We start from the raw sequence: 17161 nt of genomic DNA on the forward strand, positions 1-17161 counted from the left end.
GAAACTGGACTAGCCATATACAAATTACAAGAACAGGTCAGAGGCTCGGAATTCTGCAGCGAGTAACTCATCCCCCACTCTCCAAAGCCTGTCCACTATCTACAAGGCATAAAGCAGGAGTATGATGGAATACTCTACACTTGCCTGGATGATTGCAGCTCCAACACTCAAGAAGCTCAACACCATCCAGGACAAAGCAGCCCACTTGATCGGCACCTCATCTATCACCTTCTACATTCACTCCCTCTACCACCGATGCGCAGTGGCAGTCGTGTGTGCCATCTACAGGACTTACTGCAGCAACTCACCAGGGGTCTATTAAGAGCACCTTTCAAAACCGTGACAGCTACCACCTATAAGGGCAAGGGAACAGGGTATGGGAACATCACCACCAGCAAGTTCCCCTCCAAGCTACAGACCATCCTGACTTGGAACTATACCATGTTCCTTCACTTTCACTGTATCAAAATCCTGGAACGCTCTCTCTAACAGCACTGAGTGTACCTACACTACATGGACTATACCACTTCATGAAGATGGCTCACCACCACCTTAAGGCAAATAGGGATTGGCAATAAATGCTGAGCCTAGCCAGTAAAACCCACATTCCATGAACAAATAAATTTAAAAAATACATAACTGATTACCTTTGTGAGGCTCTGCCCTCAATTGCACGAGCTATGATCCCAAAAGTTACTCAGGTTATTATTCACAGGTACCCTCCAACCTAGAGGCTGCTAAAGTCAGTGAGAAGCGCACCAGCACCATAATAAACAACCCCTGATCAATGCTGGTCAAATTTCCACTTCATATTTCCAAGAAGTTTATATGCCTCAGCTTGTTAGCATTATGTCAGGTCAGTTATGGACTCAGCATAGAGAACCTGCCCTTGTGTGCCAGTAACCTTGTATGGAATGGGAAGAGGCTTCACTCTCTACAAGGTGAATGAGAATTCTCAATTAAGGTTAGGTCTGGCCTTTTTGAGCCATTCCACCTAATTAATGGTAGAACTCTAGCAAAACAGCCAAGAGAATTCAGACACCTTAAAAGACTTTCTTAAAAAGGTTATGCATTCTATAGCTTACAGAATTCCCAAATGTGTCCAAGTGTTTCTAAATTGAAGAGTATAAGTTGTTCTTTAGAAGCTGAAAGGATCATTACAGGAGGCAGTAAAAATATTAGGAGGAGATCAGGTGATGGCTGCAGTCCTACTACCCACATTTGCCCTTTTGCATAGGCAGGAGTTTAGTTATAACAATAGGGATAAATATATCTGGGAACATTCTTATCATGATTCTATTATGTTGAACCTGTGTAAAACTTTGGTTCGACCTCAAGTGGACCACTGTGTCCGATTCTGGACACTACACTTCAGGAAGAATGTGAAGGCATTTGGAGGGTGCAGAAAAGATTCACAGGAATGGTTCCAAAATGTGGAACTTTAGCCACGTGGATAGTTTGGAGAAGCTGGGGCTTTTCTCCTCGAAGAAGAGAAGCTTAAGAGGATATTTGAGTTAATAGGGAGAAACTGTTCCTGTTGGCAGCAGGGTCAAGAACTAGAGAACACCAATTTAAGGTGACTGGAACAAGAAGCAACAGCGACATGAGAAAAGGGAGGCGGATTCAATTGACGCCTTCTAAAAGAATTGGATAATTATCTGAAGTGTTGAAAATATTCAGAGCTACGAAGAAAAGGTGGGGGGAGTGGGATCAGGTGAGTTGCTCTTCCAGAGAGCTGACACAGATATGACAGATGGAATGAGCTCCTTCTGTGCTCTAACCGTTCCATGATTCTTCTGCCCAGTCTGATTATATACCCTTAAAACTTTTGATTCTTCAACTCCAACAGTCTAGATTCAAGAAAGCACTGTTGCACAATCTCTGATTTATTGCAGCTTGCACTCTGCACTGTTCTCAACACAATGCAGATCAACTAGATCAGAAATGTGACAAATTACATAGACTCACAGACAGTAGGCATTTCTGGAACTCCTGAAGTTTCAACTTTGATTCTTGATAATTTTTGTGTTCTGTGCACATTTCGTACACCTCCAGCATGTGGAGCCAGGGGCAGTCCTTACAAAAAAGAAAATACTCAAGATAAAGTGATGTACAGGAAGAGCAGGTCACTTATTATCACCAAAGATTAACTGCCGTGGTTCTTCAGTTCAGTTACAACAATGGAACCTTACTTTGGCACAAAGATATACACTCTTTCAATATTAGCACTGTTAAGTGTTCTGAATTGACTGTTCTGCAGGAGGGAGTCTGCAAAAATCACACAGTTAGCACCAAGAAAAATGACCAGTTAATCCTTTATTTTTTGGTGGTATTTACTAAGGATGGAATGTTGCCCAAGGAACTCTGTTCTTCTTCAAATACTGTCCTTGGACCATTAACATTCTCTCCAATAGGCAGATGGAATTGTTTTTTTAGTGAGAAAACCACCTTCAACAATGCAGTATTGAACTTCAAATGCTAGCCTTAACTAGCATCTTGCCCAGATGTTTGCCACGATGGACAGGCTCTCCGTCATGGTGGAAAAGTGGAGATGGCCGAAAATCCTAAGTCCCAGCCTGAACACAGTATTTCTCATTTTCGCAGGGTTGGGATTGGAGTCGGACTGGGATTTGTATCTGCATGGTTCATGGAGGCAACTGGCCAATTAAGTCATCATCTGCCTCCACCGAAGTGGGATTTCAGTAGGCCAGGCATGTGAAACCTAGAATGTGTAGATTAGGCCAGCTAAGAGCTGGTCTGAACTTGATGGACTCAGAGATAAGGTGGATATGGTCCCGGAAAAATCTCTGGGAGAGGTTAGGCACTTTTTGGGATTGTTAACAGTAAACATGATTGTGCATAAGCTTACTGGAAGTGTCAAAGCTGTCAAACAAGTCAAAGAATTGTCAAAACGCACTGGAACAGTCAGCTGTTAATGGGTTTAACTCTGCCAGACTTAAATTTTTTAAAAAAGTTTGGAGTTCAAAAAAAAAGTGCTCAATATTTCATTCTGTCTGTTGACATAAGCCTGAGGGTCATCATTATAGGATTTGTGCTGCAACGATTGATTATGCAAAATAACATTATCACAGTGGGATCTTATTAAGTGAGCAGTTTGATTGACAGCTCTAAGTGGCTATAGAAATGTTTGCTTTCATAGGAGATTAATTGAAAGAATTTCTATGCATTGAATGGTTTTTTAAAAAAAATCAATGAGTATGGGCTTTTTTGTTTAAAATAGTGGTGTCATCAATGGATGCAAAGTAAAGTATTGTCAGCATGGCTCCGTCAGCTTAGCTCCTGAGGTTTGCCCATGGTAGATACTACATGAGCTGGAATGGAGGGGTTAAGGGAAAAGGGTGGTGGGTGGGGGAATGGGTTGGCACTAAGTTGGCAAAGGGGATATAAAAGGACCAAGGGGTTGGGTAGAGGGGCATGGATGCTGCATGGGGGGGTGGGGATGAGGGGGTTTAAGGGTGATGGCCAGAGGGTTAGAAGTTTTTGTTGTTGAATTCAAAAAAATAATTACAACAAAGTATAGAGGCAGGCCTTCCACGAAGCCCACCTCTGCACCCAGCACTTGTTCCGGGGGCGGTGGCCCAACTTCTAATCCATCCCGCCCTTTGGAATGAAAATTGGAACTGCAAGCCACCATTTTTGAAGGATGAGTTCGGAGAGCTGGGAATTCTCTCATCACTGCACACCCAACTCAGGAGTGAAAATTTGGGCCTGGGTTCACGGTGTGGGGTTTGGACCCAAGCATGAGTGCCTTAGCAAGAGAGTCAATCAGACACAAGACTTGGGGGTAATTTCAACCTAAGTTGCCCAGCAGAAAACTTATGGCATCATGATTTCAATTTCTGATCTGTAAAATGCTCAGACATATTTCCATATGTAACCAGTTGTAGTGGACATAGCACACTAGACTATTGGAATACAGAGCAGTATAGCTAAATCCGAAATCCCACTCTCATCAGTAGGCAAATTTTCCTGCTAGGATCACTAAATAATCATCAGTTTTGGGAACTCTGGCTGATTTTCGCCATCCCTATATCTGGGACGGTAGAGTCTGTAGCAACCGAATTGCTGCCTTCACTGAAATTAGCCAGCTTTGGTGAGACCCCAAGGATTAACTCGGGACATCTGGCTTTGTTCGCTGTAACAGCTTCTTTATCTGTACCAACTTGTTCTATTCACTGGCTAAAAATTCAAAAAGGAGCATTAAATAAATACACTACCCTCTGGAAAAGCTGAAATCCTCGGACAAGTTGTTTACTTTTTTTTCTTTCCAGTAACACTTTCCACATTAGCGACAAATCATGAAGATTCCATTCATGATACTCTATTGAATCATTAATGTGCTTTGTAGCTTCAGAGATGATCACATCATCCGATGACATAATAACCCAAACACAAAGACACTGAAGAACATCGGTTTCCTGTGAATGAAAAGGTGAGCAATTACCCACAGGAACAGCAGAGTAATCACAAGCCTCCAATAGTCTTTCCTCCTACTACCTTCAACCTTTTTAGATCCATGCTTGACATCATCTAGTTTCTACTTTCTAACTCGCCTCTTATAGTTTTACTTTGGTGATGGTCTGCATCTCAGCCTTTCATCTTTTAAAAAAAATACAGGTCTCAAAAGATAATATGCTGACAGAGGGAGATATTTAAAGTTCGGGAGCATTTTTTTGATTTTGAGAATATTCAATATATTCTTTACATGCAATAACTTTAGTTTCAAAGATTAGCCAACAAAGTCAATAATAATAAAACCACATCTGCATTTTATTCATTAATTGATTGATTGATTGTGCCTGTCCCAGTGAAAACCTGGCTTTATATAATTATGATTTATAGACACAAGGGCTTCACTGTATGATGAATGTTCTAGTTAAAATCAGTGCAGAGAAATTGTTACCATTCTAAGTGGTTTCATGCATAGATTTGACTTGAGAGCAAGGTCACTGAATTAACTGCATACCATATGCAGTTAAGTTCCTTCAGCATCATGAGAATAAATCTACAGTTAAGAAGCAATGAGTTCATATTAAAATTTATTCTACCTTAAATGATATCCTGGTCACCAAGGAGAAATTTCAGGTCATTTATATTATGATATCGCTATTAAGTTAAATTTAGCTCTCGAGAGCTTAATGCTCAGTTATTTTCATTCTTTCACAGGATGTGGGTGTTGCTAGTTGGGCCAGCATTTATTACTCAATCCTAACTGCCCTTGAGAAAATGGTGATGAGCTGCCTTCTTGAACCGCTGCAGTCCATGTGGTGTAGGGAGTTCCAGGATTCTGACCCAGCAACTGTGAAGGAATGACAACACAGTTCCAAGTCAGGATGGCGTGCACCTTGAAGGGGAGCTTGCAGATGGTACTCCCAGGTGTCTGAAGCTCTTGTCCTTTGAGGCATTGGAGGTTAGGGCTTGAAAGGTGCTGTCAAAAGATCCCTGCTGAGTTGCGGCAGTGCATCTTGTAGATGGTACACACTGCTGCCACTGTGCATCAGTGGTGGAGGAAGGGAATGTTTGTGGATGGGGTGTCAATCAAACGGGCTGCTTTGTCCTGAGTCGTGACAAGCTTCGAGTGTTGTAGGAGCTGTACTCATCCAGGCAAGTGGGGAGCATTCCACATTCCTGATTTGGGGCTCGTAGATGCTTTGGGAGTCAGGTGGAGAGTTACTCACTGCAGGATTCCAGCTTCCCCAGGGTTCTTGATCTCAGGAAAGGCCTGCCACTGGCCAGTTAAGTGCCTAATAGGCATTTAATGAGGCTAACCTTCCCAAAAAGAGGCGACACGGGGCTCTTACCAGCTCTCCAGCTGGCGGGCAAGACCCCCGACGTCTACATTAATTCCACCTTGATTTGCCATGTTTAAACAGAAGAAACCTCAAATTGCATTACACTGTCCCTGCTAATCCATTGTTGCCTTCAATTCATAAATGAAAGATACATTTCCAAAACTCCTTAACTAAAATCATTTAAAAAAGCACAGAAAGAGGCCATTAATTCCTTTATGCTGGTGCTAGTCCTGCAATTAGAACAACATAGTAAATTCAGTAACCTGCCTTCAATATCTTTATAGAAGAATTATACTTGCACTCATCTCAAAGTGGGCTTTGCTTTGTCAAGCTTTTGTTTATCTGAAATCTCACTGGCTGCTTATAGAGTTGTTTTTGCATTACACACACACAAAAGCATGCACAAGCTAAATGATGTTCTACAACATTGCCAATTTCTTCCTCTGCAGGGTTGAAGCACTAAATATAAAAACAACAATTGCTGGAAAAACTCAGCAGGTCTGACAGCATCTGTGGACAGAAAGACAGTGTCAGAACACTCGTACGGATTCGAAACATTAACTCAGTCTTTCTCTCCACAGATGCTGTCAGACCTGAGTTTTTCCAGCAATTTTTGTTTTTGTTTCAGATTTCCAGCATCCGCAGTATTTTGCTTTTATTTTATTGAAGCACTAAAATGTTTGATTATCAGAATAATAAAATTGCAATCACGTACAATTCCTGGAATGTGATTTCATACAAGGGCTCAGAGTAAAATGGAATAATTTTTTTAAAAAAAATGAACTTGGTGAGTAATACAACATCTGCTCTTTGTTTTAAAAATTGAAAGACCTGGATGTAAATCTGAGGCTCATGATGCGGAATATCACAATGATTGAAGGGAAGATTGATACAAACCAGCAAGTGATGATTACATCATTTTAGTCCATTCCTCCAATTCAGGTCAAATGAGCAAGATGTGGTTTGTTGGTGATGTTGTAAATCGGTATTTGATTTACTTGCTCAAATATTTCATTTTAAAAAGGTTAGAGGGTGGGAGTTTTGCTGAGTAACTCACCGCCTGTCTCCCCAAACCCTGTCCGCCACCTACAAGGCACAAGTCAGGAGTATGATGGAATAATCTCCACTTGCCTAGATGAGTGCAGCTCCAACAACAGTCAAGAAGCTTGACAGCATCCAGGACAAAGCAGCTGCTTGATTAACACCCCTTCCATCACCTAACATTCACTTCCTCCACCACTGATGCAGTGTCAACAGTGCATACCATTTACAAGATGCACTGCAGCAACTCATCAAGGCTTCTTTGACAGCATCTTCCAATCCCACAACCTCCACCACCTAGAAGGACAAAGGCAGCAGATGCATGGGAACACCATCATCTGCAACTTCCCCTCCAAGCCACACACCACCCTGATTTGGAACTATATCGCAATTTCTTCACAGTCAGAGTCAAAATCTTGGAACTTCCCTCCTAACCAGAGAACCATGGATGACCAGAGATATTCAGCATACGATCAGAAGGAAAAGAGAGGCTTTTAGCAGGTACAAGGGAAGCAAATTAGCGGAGGCATTAGTGGAGTACAGAAAGTGCAGGGTGGAGCTTAAGAAAGCCATTAGGAGAGCAAAGAGGGGATAAGAGAAAGCTCTGGCTGGTAAAAGTAGGGAAAATCCCAAGATATTCTATAAGTATATCAAAGGGAAGATGATAACCAGAGAACAAGAAGGGCCCATTAGGGACCAAAGGGGCAATCTATGGGTGGAGCCAGAGAACATCGGTAGAGTGTTGAACTAATACTTCACATCCATCTTCACCCAAGAGAATGAGGTTAAAGGTATCGAACTCGGGGAGAGAGGCTGCGAGGTTCTTAAGCAAATTGATATAGGGAGTGACAAGTTATTGGAGGTGTTGGCAGGCTTAAAGGTGGACAAATCTCCAGGTCCGGATGACTTGTGTCCCAGACTGCTGAGGGAGGCAAGGGAGGAGATTGCAGGGACTCTGACCCAAATTTTTAATTCCTCTCTGGTCATGGGGGTGGGGGGGGGGAGGAGGGGGGGATGCCAGAGGATTGGAGAACAGCTAATGTGGGTCTGCTATTTAAGAAGGGAACTATAGGGCAGTGAGTCTCATGTCAGTGCTAGGGAAACCATTGGAGAAAATTCTGAAGGAGAGAATCTATCTCCACTTGGGGAGGCAAGGTTTGATCAGGGATAGTCAGCATGGCTTTGTCAGAGGTAGGTCACGCCTAACAAATTTGATTGAATTTTTTGAGGTGACCACCAGGTGTGTAGATGAAGGTAGTGCAGTTGATGTAGTTTATATGGATTTCAGCAAAGCCTTTGACAAGGTCCCACATGGGAGACTTATAAAGAAGGCAAATGCACTTGGGATACAGGGTGATTTGATAAGGTGCATTCAAAATTGGCTTAGTTGTAGGAGAGAGGGTGATGACAGAAGGATGCTTTAGCGACTGGAAGCCAGTGTCCACAGCGTGGCACAGGGATCTGTGCTGGGTCCCCTATTATTCGTCATTTATATAAACCACATAGTTGACTATGTGGGGGGTAGGATTAGTAAGTTTGCGGATGACACAGATTGGCCGGGAGGTTAACAATGAGGATGAGTGTCTTGGGCTAGAGGAAGATATAGATGGGATGGTCAAATGGGCAGATAAGTGGTAGATGGAATTTAACTCTGAAAAGTGTGAGGTGATACACTTTGGGAGGAGTAACTTGATAAGAAAGTATTCAACGAATGGCATGACACTAGGAAGTTCTGAGGAACAAAGGGACCTTGGTGTTTGTGTCCATAGATCACTGAAGGTGGAGGGGCATGTTAGTGGGGTGGTGAAAAAGGCATATGGGACATTTGCCTTTATCAATCGAGGGATAGGTTACAAAAGTAGGGAGGTGATGTTGGAGTTGTATAGAACTTTGGTGAGGCCACAGCTGGAGTACTGTGTGCAGTTCTGGTCGCCACATTATAGGAAGGATGTGATTGCACTGGAGGGGGTGCAGAGGAGATTCACCAGGATGTTGCCTGGGATGAAACATTTTAAGTTGTGAAGAGAGGTTGGATAGACTTGTTTTGTTTTCGTTGGAGAAGAGAAGACTGAAGGGCGACCTGATCGAGGTGTACAAGATTATGAGGGACATGGACAGGATGGATAGAGAGCAGCTGTTCCCCTTAGTTGAAGGGTCAGTCACGAGGGGACATAAGTTCAAGGTGAGGGGCAGGAGGTTTAGGGGGGGATATGACGAAAAACATTTTTACCCAGAGGGTGGCGACAGTCTGGAATGTGCTGCCTGGGAGGGTGGTGGAGGCGGGTTGCCTCACATCCTTTAAAAAGTACCTGGATGAGCACTTGGCACATCATAACATTCAAGGCTGTGGGCCAAGTGCTCCAAAATGGGATTAGGTAGGTAGGTCAGGTGTTTCTCACGTGTTGGTGCAGACTCGATGGGCCGAAGAGCCTCTTCTGCACTGCGAGATTCTGTGATTCTAACCACACTATGCCAGACTACAGCGCAAGAACAGCAGCAGTTCAAGAAGATGGCTCACCAATACCTTCTCAAGAGCAATTAGGGATGGGGAATAAATGCTGGCTTTGCCAGCAATACCCACATCCTGTGAATGAATTTAAAAAAAGAAAAGCCAGGGCATTTGGATGAAAAAGCGCTTTACAATCAGTAAGCATAAACAAAACAAAAACTTGACAAAACAAAGCCAACATTGGAAAGAGTGCAATTATCATTCTTCTAAAAAGGTATTGAAACTAGATTATTCAACTTACTACTGTGCTCCAATTGCAGGACTAGCTCCAGGACTAGCTCCAGGACTAGCTCCAACACAATGGAATTAATGGCCTCTTCTTCATTTTTTAAATGATTCTAGTTAAGGGGTTTCAGCAATGTTCAGTCAAGCCTAATCAACGTGTGCAACTAGATCTCTTAGCAATTAGAAACAGGTTTTGAGTAGTCAATCTCTTCCTTGCCTCCACCTATCACCGGCCCTCTATCTAGCTCTACCTGTCCCAACCCCCTCTACCAGCTTATATTTCACCTCATTTCTCTATTTCTATAGTTCTGATGAAGATCATATGGACTTGAAATGTCAACTGTGTTCCTCTCTGCAGATGCTGTCAGACCTGCTGAGTTTTTCCTGCTATTTTTTTTTTGTTTCAGATTTCCAGCATCCACAGTATTTTGCTTTTATATTTGAGTAGTCAAACCCAGATCTACCTTTCACACTTTACTAAGAAGTCTACACCTGCACTAAAGCTATACATCACCTGGGCTTACATTCAAATAGTTTTCTATTATCAAATGTAATGTCACATTTACCAATTAGAAACAGGGTATTCAGCCTAACTGGTCTATACCCCATATCATCCCCTTCCCAATGTACTCCATCTCACCTTGGCAGCATCTCCTTCTATTCTTTTCTTCCTCATCTGTTATCCAGCTTCACCTCAAATGCATCTGTGCTATTCATCTCAACTACTGTCCATAGTAACAAGTTCCACATTCTCACCACTCTTCGGGTAAACAACTTGCTGCCGACTTCCTTATTGGACTTATTAGTGACTCTTTTATAATTAGGACCCCAATTTATGTTTTTTGCAGCCTACAGAGGGTCCCCACCTGAAAACATGCAGCCAGGATACTCAACACTGGTGCACTGTGTCGCACTGCCTCACTCAAAAGATAACGCCAAGGCTTTGGCTTCTCCTGGCACCAATAGAGAAATTGAAAAAGATCCACTGGAGACTCGCCCTTCTCGTTGGGTTCCTTCTTGGTCACAGCACAGCTCACTGGGTTTTCTTGTGAGGCAAACTGCAAATTCTGAAAAGCTAGTGTCAGGTGATCCTGAAGAGTTGGACTGAAGTCTTTCAGTAGCGCCTTCACCTATTGAAAAGTACCAGACAGCAACATAAAGACAAGGTTGCTATTACAAACACAACAAAGCAGAGACAGCTTGAGTGCTCACTAACAATTCAAGTTACTTAAAAGCAATTTACTGCTTTTTGTAAAGAATAGTCTGGGCTAATGGATAATGGAACAAACAAACCCCTTTTTTCTTGCAAAAGTGAGATTAAAAGCTTTTTTTCTGATGTGCAGGTGGAGGAGGACTGATTATTCCTGTGTAATAGGGTTATGCAGCATTGTGTGTATACTGAGCAAGTCCAGGGCAAAATTGTAAAATTTTTAAAAATCAAAATGAACTTTAGGAAGTTAATCCCCATCATCACATTAAAATGTAACTGTACTGACAATTCATGGTCCACTACTATTTCTAACCAGCTGTTTGGGCATTTGAAAAAAAAATCCTATTAAAAAGTGTCAACTTTTATTTGAGTACAATTGGACACCAGATGACATCCAGGTATCTAGCCTTCACACTCAAGTTTGGATAGTAAGTGCAAAAGTAATTGCTTATGTTGCCATCAAATGTGTAAATTTCACAGTCACCATTACTGATTCTAACTTTTTATTTTAACTGAATTAATTTAAATTCCCTAGTTTGTGCGGTAGGATTTAAGCTGACATCTCTGGACTATTAGTCCAAGCCTCTTGTTTAGGAATACAATAAAATAACTCGCTATGCTGCTACTCTCATTTCCTGAGTTGTCCTCAACAGTGTCCCACAGATTAATTTTTTAATTCCTAGGGGCTCTGGGATAATTCTGGAAGGTTGGCAACCTTGTGATGGATTTATTTTTAAAATGAACAAGCTTGGTGTTGATAATATCGACAGGGAGCATGTGTGCAGATGCCAGAGGCAGGTGGTGCATGGGAGCTGAGTGGATAGTTCAAAAATTATCATTTCAGCTGGCATGTGTTAGTTTAGCTATTTCTTTACAATTCCTTCAAGGTATTTACTTCATGGTTCTGGAAAATCTCATTGCCACCTAATTCCTTGCTAATAAACCTCCAAATATCAACCGAGATAGTGATGAACTTTAATCAGCTTCAACTGCATGACCTCCTAGAGCAGATTTATATTTCCAAACACTGCTTATCCTTCTAGCACAGACCTATTTGGGAAGTTTTTCATTTTGGAGGTTATCTGGACCGGGGTAGGGATAAAAGGATTCTAGGCCCCGGTGACAGTCCTATTTCTCCAGGTGCCATTAGTGGAGTCTGGCCCTTCAAAAAGAGTTAATAGACTACTGGTCAATTTTTCCAGCATGAAGAAAGGGGAAGAAGTTAAAAAATGGAAAAGACATTCAAATAAACTTGCTTTGATATTCCAGTATCTGACTCTAAACTGTCTTTAGCAGAGACATGGAAGCGTGCTTTCCAATTAGGAACATAGAACTTAGGAGCAGGAGTAGGCCATTTAGCCCTTAAAGCCTGCTCTGCCATTCAATAAGATCATGGCTGATCTGGTTGTTATCTCAACTCCCCTTTGCTGTCTGCACCCCCATGACCCTCGACTCCCTTGTCTATCAAAAAACTAACTCTGCCTTGAATAAATTTAATGACCCAGCCTCCACTGCTTTCTGGAGAAGAGAATTCCACATACTAACAACCATTTGAAAGAAAAAAAATTTCATCTCCATCTTAAACAAACCTCTTACTTATTCTTAAACTGTATTCCCTGCTTTTAGTCTCTTCCACCTAGTTCTAATCTCTCTCCCACAAGTGGAACCATCCTCCTGGTATCTACCCTATCAAATCCCCTCAGGATCTTCTTGGTTTCAATTAGATCACCCATCATTCTTATAAACTCCAATGGGTATAGGTCCAACCTGTTTGTTAATGTTGAAATTGTGCTGCAATAGAATACATGCTTTAAGTTGGTAATTAAGTACCTGAGTACTTAATTACTTAAATCCCCAAGTGGAGAAGGATTAGGGAATCATTGCAGAAGTATATAAACCAGTTCACTCAGTGTCTGGAAAGAACTGGGAGTCTGTGACTTTGCTTTGCTGTCTTGGAAATGAACCTGTTTTAAGGTACAGGCTAACTTCAGACTTATTCTTCCTCAACATACAATTATTAGAATTAACACGGTTCAACATTTCTTCACAAAATAAGCCCCTTGTCCCAAGGGATGAGTTGTGAGCCTTCTCTGAACTGCTTCTGACCCAATTATATCTCTTTTCAAATAAGGAGACCAAAACTGTATGCAGTATTCCAGGTTATTGCTGAAAAAAGGCATTTTGTCAAAGGATTTTTGTCTTGCACTCATCAGGACAATCGCAAGAATACCAATATCAGGGGAAGCAACAACTTCATACTGTATGAGGAGATTGGTTGGCAAGTGGACTCTGATTGGTAGAGGTGTTGCCATGGAGAATGCACCAATTGATGGTGACTGACAATTAATTGCCAAGCATTGTTTGAAATTTAAACCAGGCAACTTGACTCTGATTAGTCAAGGCATTGCCCTGAGGAGTGAACCAGCAAATGGCTATTACTTATTTTGTTTAGCTGAAACAGAGGTAACGTGTGTCCATGTTCCTTCTGTCCGCAGAGAACAGGGCACTGTGTAGTAATATATGTAGTTTCCAGTACACACAAATGTGTCACACTACGAGCCTGACAATTTCAAACTAGTTGTCAGCCTAATTTTTAAACACACTCAGAATTATTTAGCAAATGTTGTGCAATCGCAGAATCACATCTAATGCTGGACACTGTTTTGAGTTTTGTAAGCACGGGCTGGTTGAGTACAGTCTGTACCCTGCCCAGTGCGAACAGAGGCTGGGACATGCTGTTTGATACGATCCGCCAGTGTTTGGGACGTATGGCCTACACACTTAGCATCACAATGGCACTGAAATTCATATACCACATTACTCATTTGTGTGATATGAAGAACATCCTTTTGGAGGGCAGCATCCTGTTAGTGATGAATACCACTCGTGTTGCTACTGGCGGATTGTATCAAATAATCCTCAGTGTGCTAAAAGTTATGTTGACAACCAATTTAAGGTTGTCAGTTGAGCTCGCAGTGGGGCACATTTGCGTCTACTAACATACAAAATAGGAGAAGTAGGCCATTCATCCCCTCAAGCCTGCTCCGTCATTCGTTAAGACCATGGCTGATCTGTTTGTGTTTCAAATTCCACATTCCTATCTACCCCTGATGACCTTTGATTCCCTTGCCTAATAAGAATTCACCTCTGCCTTAAAAATTTTCAATGACCCTACCTTCTGGAGCAGAGTTCCAAAGTCGTACAACCCTCAAAAAATATTCTCCTCATCTCTGTTCTAAAAGGGCGACCCCTAATTTTAAAACAGTGCCCTCTAGTTCTGGACTCACCCACAAGGGGAAACATCCTTGCCACCTGCACCTTCTCAATACCGTTCAGGATCTTACATACTTCAATCAAGTCACCCCTCACTCTTCTAAACTCCAGTGGAAACAAGCCCAGTCTATCTAACATTACCTCATAAGACAACCTACACATTTCCAGTATCAACCTAGTAAACCTCCTCTGAACTACATCCAACACATTTACATCCTTCCTTAAATAAGGAGACCAAAACTGCACACAATGCTCCTCAAGCCTGCTCCACCATTCAATAAGATCATGGCTGATCTAAATGTAACCTCAACCTCACATTCCTGCTTACTCCTGATAGGGTGAAAAATTAGCTAGCTCTGCCTTACAAAGACTCTGTTTCCGTTGCCTTTTGAGGAAGAGAATTCGAAAGAGAGCGACTTATTTTTAAAACAGTGACCCCCGAGTTCTAGATTCTCCCACAAGAGGAAACATCCACTCCATGTACATCCTGTCAAGACCCCTCAGGATCTTAAAGGTTTCAATTAAGTCGCCTCTTACTCTTATAAATCCCAATGGATACAAGCCTAACTTGTCCAGCCTTTCCTCACAAGACAACCAGTCAAGTAAACCTTCTCTGAACTCCTTCTAATGCATTTGCATCTTTCTTTAAATAAGGAGATCAGTGCTGTACACAGTACTCCAGATGTATTCTCACCAGTGCCCTGTATAACTGAAGCATAACCTCCCTACTCTTATAATCAATTCCCCTCAGAAAAAATAACATTCTATTATCTTTCCTAATTAGCTGCTGTACCTGCATACTAACCTTTTATGATTCATGCACGAGGACACACAGATCCCTCCAAATCTCAGAGCTCTGCAATCTCTCACCATTTAAATAATAAGCTTTTTATTCTTCCTGCCAAAATGAATTATTTCACATTTGCCCACATTATACCCCTTTTGCCAGGTCTTTGCCCATTCACTTAAACGAACTATGTCATTTGCAGCCTCATTATATCCTCTTCACAATTTACTTTTCTACCTATCATCAGCAAATTTAGCCACCATTCCTTCGGTCCCTTCATCCAAGTCATTTATATAAATTGTAAAAAGTTGAGGCCCCAGCACTGGTCCCTGTGGCACACCATTAGTCACGTTCTGCCAAGTAGAAAAGACTAATTTATGCCAACCTTCTGCTTTCACTCTGTAATTTCACCCCCTTCCACCTCCTGATTTACAGCTATTACTGGAATGATTTTTGTATCCTCTATAGTGAAGACAGAAGCAAAATATTTGTTCATTTCATCTGCCTTTTCCTTATTATCTACTATTAACTTCCCCATAGATTACCAACACTCACTTTACTTACTCATTTCCTTTTTCAATGCCTGTAGAATTTGTTATCCATTTTTACATTTCTAGCTAGCTTCAAGGGGCCGAATGATCTACTCCTGTTCCTATTTCTTATGTTCTTATCTTATTAGGCAAGGGAATCAAATGTCATTGGGGTTAGATGGGAATGTGGAAATCGAAACACAAGATGATCAGCCATGATCTTATTGAATGGCAGAGCAGGCTCAAGGAGTTGAGTGGTCTACTCCTGTCCTATTTCTTATGATTCTTCCTCTCATACTCTAATTTCTTACTCCTGATTAATCTTTTAGTCATTCTCTGCTATTCTTTATATTCTGACCAATCATCTGACCTGTCAAGTCATCTGTGCGCAGTTATATGCTTTTTCCTTAAGTTTGTTGCTTTCCTTAACTTCTTTAGTTAACCATGGATGGTGGGTCCTCCCTTTAGAATTTTTCTAAATTTCTGAATTTTTCTGGAAGCTACATATATTAATACACAGGGCCTTGTTCTTTGCAGACAGAATAAACATGTACACACATTGCACCTATTTCAGCTAAACAAAATAAGTGATAGCCATTTGCTGGTCTATTCCTCAGGGCAATGTCTTGGTTTAAGCTGCCTGGTTTAAATGTCAAAAAATGCTTGGCAGTTAACTGTCAGTCACCATCAATTGGCAGATTCTGTAAGGCAACACCTCTACAATCAGAGTCCACTTGCCAACCAATCAGCATTCTCTTCTCATACAGTATGAAATTGTTGCTTCCCCTGACAATAATATTCTCGCAATTGTCTTGATGAGTGCAAGACAAAAAGCTTTGACAAAAGTCTTTTTTAAGCAATACTCAAGTTTTGTACTACCAAACGACTACTGTCCAGTTGTGGTCTCACCAAGGTCCTGTACAGCTGTAGAGAATCTGCCAATTGATGGTGACTGACGGTTAACTGTCAAGCATTGTAAAATTTCCCTACTTTTATATTCCATTCCCCTTGCAATAAATGCCAGCATTTCTTTTGTCTTCCTAATCACTTGCTGTACCTGCATGTTAACATTTTGTGATTCATGGGCCAAGACACCCAGATCCCTCTGCACCACTGGGTTCTGCAATCTCTCTCTATTTAAATAGCATACTGCTTTTCTATTCTTCATGCCAAAGTGGACAAGTTCACGTTTTCCCACATTATGCTCCATCTGCCAAATTTTTGCCCACTCACTTAACCAGTCCATATCCCTTTGCAGACTCTCAATTCTGCTTGACAACTTACTTTTCTACCTATCTTGGTGTCATTGGCAAATCTAGCTCCCATACATTTGGTCCCTTCATCCAAATCGTTAACATAGATTGTAAATAGTTGAGGCATCAGCACAGATGCCTGTGGCACTCCACTTGTTACAGCTTGCCAACCCAAAAAAAGCACCATTATCTAAACTCTCTGTTTCCTGTTAGCTGACCAAGCCTTCATCCATGCTAATGTGTTACCCCCACACCACTATCTTATCTTGTGCAGTAACCTTTAATGTGGCATCTTGTTAAATGCCTTCTGGAAATCCAAGTACACCACATCTGCAGGTTCCCCTTTATCTACCACGCTTGTTACTTCCTCAAAAAACGCTAATAAATTAGTTAAACACGATTTCTCTTTCACAAACCGCTGCTTCTTCTGCCTGATCAAATTATGATCTTCTAAGTATCCTACCAAAACTTCCTTAAAAATAGATTCTAGCAATTACCTTAGGACAGTTGTGAGGCTAAC

General features: G+C 41.6%; 1 protein-coding gene across 5 annotated transcripts in view; it reads right to left on the minus strand.

The window, feature by feature from the left end:
- The window catches only part of spg11 (SPG11 vesicle trafficking associated, spatacsin), a 157225-nt gene that overhangs the window by 52312 nt on the left and 87752 nt on the right, over positions 1–17161 (minus strand). For all 5 annotated transcript variants that reach the window (XR_005941447.1, XR_005941449.1, XR_005941448.1 and 2 more), the window contains exons 25-27: positions 10455–10718; positions 4239–4439; positions 1969–2076 (exon numbers count right to left, since the gene is read on the minus strand). Coding sequence is in view for 2 of the 5 variants with exons in the window: in XM_041175101.1 (XP_041031035.1) it covers positions 1969–2076; positions 4239–4439; positions 10455–10718 (573 nt within the window). In the remaining 3 variants the exon portion in view is untranslated. The remainder of the gene's footprint in view (positions 1–1968; positions 2077–4238; positions 4440–10454; positions 10719–17161) is intronic.

Source organism: Carcharodon carcharias, chromosome 26, assembly GCF_017639515.1.
Source record: "Carcharodon carcharias isolate sCarCar2 chromosome 26, sCarCar2.pri, whole genome shotgun sequence".
NCBI lineage: Eukaryota > Metazoa > Chordata > Chondrichthyes > Lamniformes > Lamnidae > Carcharodon > Carcharodon carcharias.